The sequence below is a fragment of the Scomber scombrus genome, chromosome 9, assembly GCF_963691925.1.
Source record: "Scomber scombrus chromosome 9, fScoSco1.1, whole genome shotgun sequence".
In the NCBI taxonomy this organism is placed as follows: Eukaryota; Metazoa; Chordata; class Actinopteri; order Scombriformes; family Scombridae; genus Scomber; species Scomber scombrus.
This window is the reverse complement of record NC_084978.1, coordinates 1,201,448-1,208,947: the sequence shown is the minus strand read 5'-3', so window position 1 is coordinate 1,208,947 and position 7,500 is coordinate 1,201,448. Positions and strand designations below refer to the sequence as shown.

Sequence of the window (7,500 nt, the reverse complement as noted above, 5' to 3'; positions counted from 1 at the left end):
AATAAGTAAGTAAGTAAGTAAATAAATAAATAAGTAAGTAAATAAATAAGTAAATAAGTAAGTAAGTAAATAAATAAATAAATAAGTAAGTAAGTAAGTAAATAAATAAATAAATAAGTAAGTAAGTAAATAAATAAATAAATAAGTAAGTAAATAAATAAATAAATAAATAAGTAAGTAAATAAATAAATAAATAAATAAGTAAGTAAATAAATAAATAAGTAAGTAAGTAAGTAAATAAATAAATAAATAAGTAAGTAAATAAATAAATAAATAAATAAGTAAGTAAGTAAGTAAGTAATTAAATAAATAAATAAGTAAATAAGTAAGTAAATAAATAAATAAGTAAGTAAGTAAGTAAGTAATTAAATAAATAAATAAATAAATAAGTAAGTAAATAAATAAATAAGTAAGTAAGTAAGTAAATAAATAAATAAATAAATAAGTAAGTAAATAAATAAATAAATAAATAAGTAAGTAAGTAAGTAAGTAAGTAAGTAAGTAAACAAATAAATACATAAATAAGTAAGTAAGTAAGTAAATAAATAAATAAGTAAGTCTTCTTAATAGGAAACTGAAGTCTCACTGAGTCCAGATCAGCTTAAACTTTAACCAAAACAAAAAAGAAGAAGAAGAAGAAGAAGAAGCAGCCAGGAAAATAAACCCAACCCAACGAGCCTCATCGCAGCCTGAATCTCTTCCCACTGATTTACATATCGGAGGGGAATTCCCAGCAGCTGGACTTCCTCCAAGAAAACAACAAAACAAACTGCTCCGACCAGGAAAAGCAAAATCCATCAAAATCCATCATCATGCATGAATAAGAAAGCTGCTTGTGAAAAGCAGTCAGCTGCAGTGACCAGTGTGCATGGACACAAAATAAACAGCATAACACTAAACAATAAAATCCTGAAATACAAACTGACATAAAGTGCAACAAAAGGAGATTTAATGTCTCGTTTTATACGTTATTAATTTTTAAAAGTGTAAAAAAGAAGCTTCATGATTTACAGGAGACACACTGACTCTAATATTAGTAATAGCGTACATTATACACTACATAGATTTAAAAAGAATTACATTTAAGGTGATTTAATAAATAAGTATAATTGTGAAGTAACACTATCTCTGTCACTCACTCTCCCTCTTTCTCTCTCGGCTCGGCGCATTTTGGAGTCCTTTAACGTTATATTTTGGTCCGGAGTAATATTCTGTTTTTTGATTAAGTTGTTATTAGATTTGATTGTTTTTTTGGAAGTGTTTCTAAAAGAGGCTCAATCGTGTTTAAGAGTTGAGCTGTATTGATTGATATGTGAAGAGGTTTGGCTCTGAGCTTCAGGTTCAGCTGCTTTTACAAGCGGACCGTATCATTAAGATAAAAGATAATGATTAATAGATAATTGATCGTGTGTTTGGATGCTGTGATGCCTCAAAAGACAATAAAACTGTTCCATAACAACTAGACCTACATTAGAGGAGATGTTATGGGTTTTAATAAAGACTAAGTGTTGCTAAGAGAACAAAACCCAGCAGATATAAACACTGAAAACACAGCAGATGATAATAAAACTTCTACATGAAGTTTAACCCTCCTGTTGTCCTCAAGTCAAGGAAGGAAGGAAGGAAGGAAGGTAGGAAGGAAGGGAGGAAGGGTGGGAGGAAGGGAGGGTGGGAGGGAGAAAGGAAGGGAGGAAGAAGGAGGAAAGGAGGGAGGGAGGAAAGGAGGGAGGAAGGAAGGAAGGGAGGAAGAAGGAAGGAAAGACGGAAGGAAGTGAGGAAAGAAGGAAGGGAGGAAGGAAAGGAAAGACAGACGGAAGGAAGTGAGGAAAGAAGGAAGGGAGGAAGGAAATAAGGAAGGGAGGAAGGACGACAGGAAGCTTAATTCACATGATTTCTATTGAGAACATTTCTATCAGACAGTCTTGAGTCTCACTGATGATTTAAACCAAGCAGCAGTAAGAGCTCCGGTCCTGACGGTGTCTCTGTTTCCTCTTTTATAAAAACAACATGAACATCAGAGGAACTTCACTCCGTCTCTCTGACAGCTGCTGACTCACTAACTGTAAACTTTCCACCTCGCTGGAAAACACAAATCATCATTACTCTTCTTCCCAAAACGCTTGTTCCCCAGGAAAATAACGAGCCGCTGCCCTGAACTGCTATTGTAATAAGTGTGGGAAAAAGATAACAGTGTGGAAGCCAAACATGTTCAGACTAATTGATTTCTTATCAGCTTGGCACTGATGATGTAATATTAACAATAATATACTTAATTTTCCCAGCCTGGTAAAACCTGACTACTGTAAATGTCCCCACTGTGTGACTAATAAAGGAATAGCTTATCTTATTTCTGACCAACAGGATTTATTAACACATATTATCACTGGATATATTCTTCTACTACGAGGTTCTGATATCATTTTTACTTCTTCTGAAACTATTAATATTCATTTCTCACCTTTCTGGACTTTGTCACAGAGCAGGTAAACTTCCTCTCCTCCCGTCACACAGCCGGCGGTCCGATCCATCCTCACGATCTTCAGGTTGGACGCGTTCGGAGCCTCTGAAGGAAAAAAAGACACAGAGGAAAGATACGAGATTCAGATTAAACACCACGACTTTAAAAGAGACACAGATACAGAACAATGTAGTAAAAGTCCTGCAGTATTATGAGTGATGTAGTATGCAGTATTACAGTAAAGTACTGCAGTATTATGAGTGATGTAGTATGCAGTATTACAGTAAAAGTCCTGCAGTATTATAGTGATGTAGTATGCAGTATTACAGTAAAAGTACTGCAGTATTATAGTGATGTAGTATGCAGTATTACAGTAAAAGTACTGCAGTATTATAGCGATGTAGTATGCAGTATTACAGTAAAGTCCTGCAGTATTATGAGTGATGTAGTATGCAGTATTACAGTAAAGTACTGCAGTATTATGAGTGATGTAGTATGCAGTATTACAGTAAAAGTCCTGCAGTATTATAGTGATGTAGTATGCAGTATTACAGTAAAAGTACTGCAGTATTATAGTGATGTAGTATGCAGTATTACAGTAAAAGTACTGCAGTATTACAGTGATGTAGTATGCAGTATTACAGTAAAAGTACTGCAGTATTATGAGCGATGTAGTATGCAGTATTACAGTAAAAGTACTGCAGTATTATAGTGATGTAGTATGCAGTATTACAGTAAAAGTACTGCAGTATTATGAGCGATGTAGTATGCAGTATTACAGTAAAAGTACTGCAGTATTATAGTGATGTAGTATGCAGTATTACAGTAAAAGTACTGCAGTATTATAGTGATGTAGTATGCAGTATTACAGTAAAGTACTGCAGTATTATGAGTGATGTAGTATGCAGTATTACAGTAAAAGTACTGCAGTATTATGAGTGATGTAGTATGCAGTATTACAGTAAAAGTACTGCAGTATTATGAGTGATGTAGTATGCAGTATTACAGTAAAGTAGTGGTTTGGTCCTCTGACTGATATATTATTATTATGACATCATTAGATTATTAATAGTGAAGCATCAGTGTTAGAGCAGCATGTTACTTTTGTAGCTGCTGGAGGTGGAGCTAGTTTACACTACTTTATATACAGTTAGCTAGTTTAGTCCAGTGGTTCCCAACCAAGGGTGGGGCCCCTCCAAAGGGTCAGCAGATAAATGTGAGGGGGGGTGAGATGATTAATGGGAGAGGAAAAATCACTATTAAACAGTATTTTCTGGTTTTCTTTCATCCTCTCTGACAGTAAAGTGAATATCTTTAGGTTGTGGATTATTAGTCTAATCATGAATCTGCTGGATTTTAAACAGGAAAGTAGCTTCAAACAATCTGCAGTTAGTTTCTAAACAGTCTGAGTGTTTAAACAAATTGAAAGTGCATAAAGAAAATGATCCTCGCGCTGAGAGGAAGCTGCAGCAGCGTACGGAAACCAGACCAGCAGGAAGAGGGAAATGAAACTAGGCAACAAACACTTCTCAATAAATCTACAGAGACGCTGCAGAGTGAGAACACACACACATTATTCTCCTCCTCATAACGACAGCGGAGGGCTCTAATTGTTTAAAATAAAGCAACAAGCAGAGAGGAGGTACTGTCTCTTTAAGGCAGCGAGCACAGAGGAGGTACTGTCTCTTTAAGGCAGCGAGCACAGAGGAGGTACTATCTCTTTAAGGCAGCGAGCAGAGAGAAGGCACTGTCTCTTTAAGGCAGCGAGCAGAGAGGAGGTACCGTCTCTTTAAGGCAGCGAACAGAGAGGACGTACTGTCTCTTTAAGGCAGCGAGCACAGAGGAGGTACTGTCTCTTTAAGGCAGAGAGGAGGTACTGTCTCTTTAAGGCAGCGAGCTGAGAGGACCTACTGTCTCTTTAAGGCAGCGAGCAGCGAGGAGGTACTGTCCCTTTAAGGCAGCGAGCAGAGAGGAGGTACTGTCTCTTTAAGGCAGAGAGGAGGTACTGTCCCTTTAAGGCAGCGAGCAGAGAGGAGGTACTGTCTCTTTAAGGCAGAGAGGAGGTACTGTCTCTTTAAGGCAGAGAGGAGGTACTGTCTCTTTAAGGCAGCGAGCAGAGAGGAGTTACTGTCTCTTTAAGGCAGAGAGGAGGTACTGTCTCTTTAAGGCAGCAGGGTGTGACGGAGTGAAGCAGATATTTAGAGGAATAATCCTGTAATGTTATAATAGGAGTTCATTTAAGCTTTGAGCATCAAAATATTAAGGCTGCAACTATTAAATACTTGTATATTGTAATATGTCTCATCATAAATCTTCAGGTGTTTTGTTTTCCTCCTCAAAATGTTAACTGAGTAATTTCCTGTCCATTAATTTGATTAATTTATAAATTTGATTCGGTTCTGAAGTTTTAATGTTTAAATATTATAATCGTCACACACTGTTTATATTCTGTCAGTTTATAAGAAGAAAAAAATTATTTACTTTATTTATACGTGTTTGAGTTTAATGACCCAAATAAAATATAATAAACTGTGTCTGTGTGTGTCTCTGTTATTGTGTGTGTGTGACTCTGTTATTGTGTGTGTGTGTGTGTGTGTGTGTGTGACTCTGTTATTGTGTGTGTGTGTGTGTGTGTGTGTGTGTGTGTGGGTGTGACTCTGTTATTGTGTGTGTGTGTGTGTGTGTGTGTGTGTGTGTGTGTGTGTGTGTGTGTGTGTGTGTGGGTGTGACTCTGTTATAGTGTGTGTGTGTGTGTGTGTGTGTGTGTGTGTGTGTGGGTGTGACTCTGTTATTGTGTGTGGGTGTGTGTGTTTCTGCTAACCCTAACCCTATGTGTGGGTGTATGTGTGACTCTGTTACTATGTGTGCCTTATTGTGTGTGTGTCTGTGTGTGTGTGTGTGTGTGCGTGTGTGCGTGCGTGCGTGCGTGAGACTCACTGCTGTCGTAGATCGGCTCTGATACGACGGGTTCGAGCCGTCTGGAGAATCCTCCGTCGCTGTCGGGGAGAAACGCCGTGAACATGAGCCGAACAACGCTGAGGTCCATCTCCTTCGCCTGAAGGGTCGCTGCGTTACTGATCATACTCCTCTGGTGCTCTGCAGGGAGGAGCAGGAGCAGGAGGAGGAGGAGGAGGAGGAGGAGGAGGAGGAGGAGGTGGAGGAGGAGGAAGAGGAGGAGGTGGAGGAGGTGGAGGAGGAAGAGGTGGAAGAGGAGGAGGAGGATGAGGAGGAGCAGAGGGAAGAGATGGAAAAGGAGGAGGAGGATGAGGTGGAGGAAGAGGTGGAAGAGGATGAGGAGGAGCAGGAGGAAGATGAGGAATAGGAGCAGGAGGAAGAGGAGCAGGAGGAGGTGGAGGAGGAGGAGCAAGAAGAAGAGTAGGAGAAGGAGGAGGAGCAGGAGGAAGAGGAGGAGGAGGATGAGCAGGAGGAAGAGGTGGAAGAGGAGGAGGATGAGGAGGTGGAGGACGAGGAAGAGGAGGAGTAGGAGGAGGAAGAGGAGGAGGAGGAAGAAGAGGAGAAGGAGGAGGAGGAGTAGGAAGAAGAGGAGAATGGGGAAGAGGAGGATGTGGAGGAGGAGGAAGAGGAAGAAGAGGAGCAGGAGGAAGAAGAGGAGGAGCAGGAGGAGGAAGAGGAGGAGCAGGAGGAGGAAGAGGAGAAGTTGGAGGAGGAGAAAGAAGTTGGAGGAGGAGAAAGAAGAGGAGAAGGAGGAAGAGGAGGAGGAGGAGGTGGTGGAAGAGGAGAAGTTGGAGGAGGAGAAAGAAGAGGAGAAGGAGGAAGAGGAGGAGGAGGTGGAAGAGGAGCAGGAAGAAATGTTTTAATTTATTGATTTATTTAATTAATTCATTATTTTTGTATTAATAAGATTATTTCATTCTTTCTTTATTATTTATTAATTAATTATTAACAAAGAAACAACCAAGCAGTGTGAGACTGACCGCTGAGTTCTCGTGGGACTCTCACTTCTCCCTGCAGAGCGTCTATTTCAGGATGGATAGAAACACCGCAGTTATATCCCATCCTCACCGCCTCGATCATACGCTCCTCCAGAGTCTTCGCCACGTTCTTCTTCGTCACGTGGAGAATGCCGAGGTTCGGAAAACTGAAAACACACACACACACACACACACACACACACACAGTTACACAAACACACACACACACACACACAGTTACACAAACACACACACACACACCTCTGAGTCACACTGACTGCTCTGCTGACCTCTGTTTATACTGAGTGTGTTACAGACCTGATATGTATGTGTGTTATAGTGTCAGTGTGTGTGTATTATTGTGTGTGTTATAGTGTGTATATTACAGTGTGTGTATGTTACAGACCTGATATGTATGTGTGTTATAGTGTCAGTGTGTGTGTATTATTGTGTGTTATAGTGTGTATATTACAGTGTGTGTATGTTACAGACCTGATGTGTGTGCGTTTGTGTGTGTATTACTTTGTGTTAGCGTGTATTACAGTGTGTGTGTGTTATAGTGTGTACTGCTTTGTGTTAGTGTGAATTACAGTGTGTGTGTTTGTGTATTAGTGTATTTCAGACCTGATGTGTGTGTTATAGTGTGTGTATTAGTGTATTACTTTGTGTGTGTGTACTGCTTTGTGTTAGTGTGTATTACCTGATGTGTGTGTGTGTGTTATAGTGTGTATTACTTTGTCTTAGTGTGTATTAGTGTGTATTACAGACCTGATGTCTGTGTGTTACAGTGTATATTAGTGTGTATTACTTTGTATTACCTGATGTATTAGTGTGTGTTAGTGTGTATTACCTGATGTGTGTGTATTAGTGTGTGTTAGTGTGTGTTACCTGATGTATTAGTGTGTGTTAGTGTGTATTACCTGATGTGTGTGTATTAGTGTGTGTTAGTGTGTGTTACCTGATGTATTAGTGTGTGTTAGTGTGTATTACCTGATGTATTAGTGTGTGTTAGTGTGTATTACCTGATGTATTAGTGTGTGTTAGTGTGTGTTACCTGATGTATTAGTGTGTGTTAGTGTGTATTACCTGATGTGTGTGTATTAGTGTGTG

At 39.3% G+C, this 7,500-nt stretch overlaps 1 protein-coding gene across 2 annotated transcripts in view; it reads right to left on the bottom strand.

The window, feature by feature from the left end:
• Positions 1–7,500, bottom strand: part of nfkb1 (nuclear factor of kappa light polypeptide gene enhancer in B-cells 1) — a 65,144-nt gene that overhangs the window by 15,796 nt on the left and 41,848 nt on the right. For both annotated transcript variants that reach the window (XM_062425726.1, XM_062425727.1), the window contains 3 exons: positions 6,394–6,557; positions 5,396–5,554; positions 2,459–2,563 (listed from right to left, as the gene is read on the bottom strand). In XM_062425726.1, the coding sequence (XP_062281710.1) occupies positions 2,459–2,563; positions 5,396–5,554; positions 6,394–6,557 (428 nt within the window). The remainder of the gene's footprint in view (positions 1–2,458; positions 2,564–5,395; positions 5,555–6,393; positions 6,558–7,500) is intronic.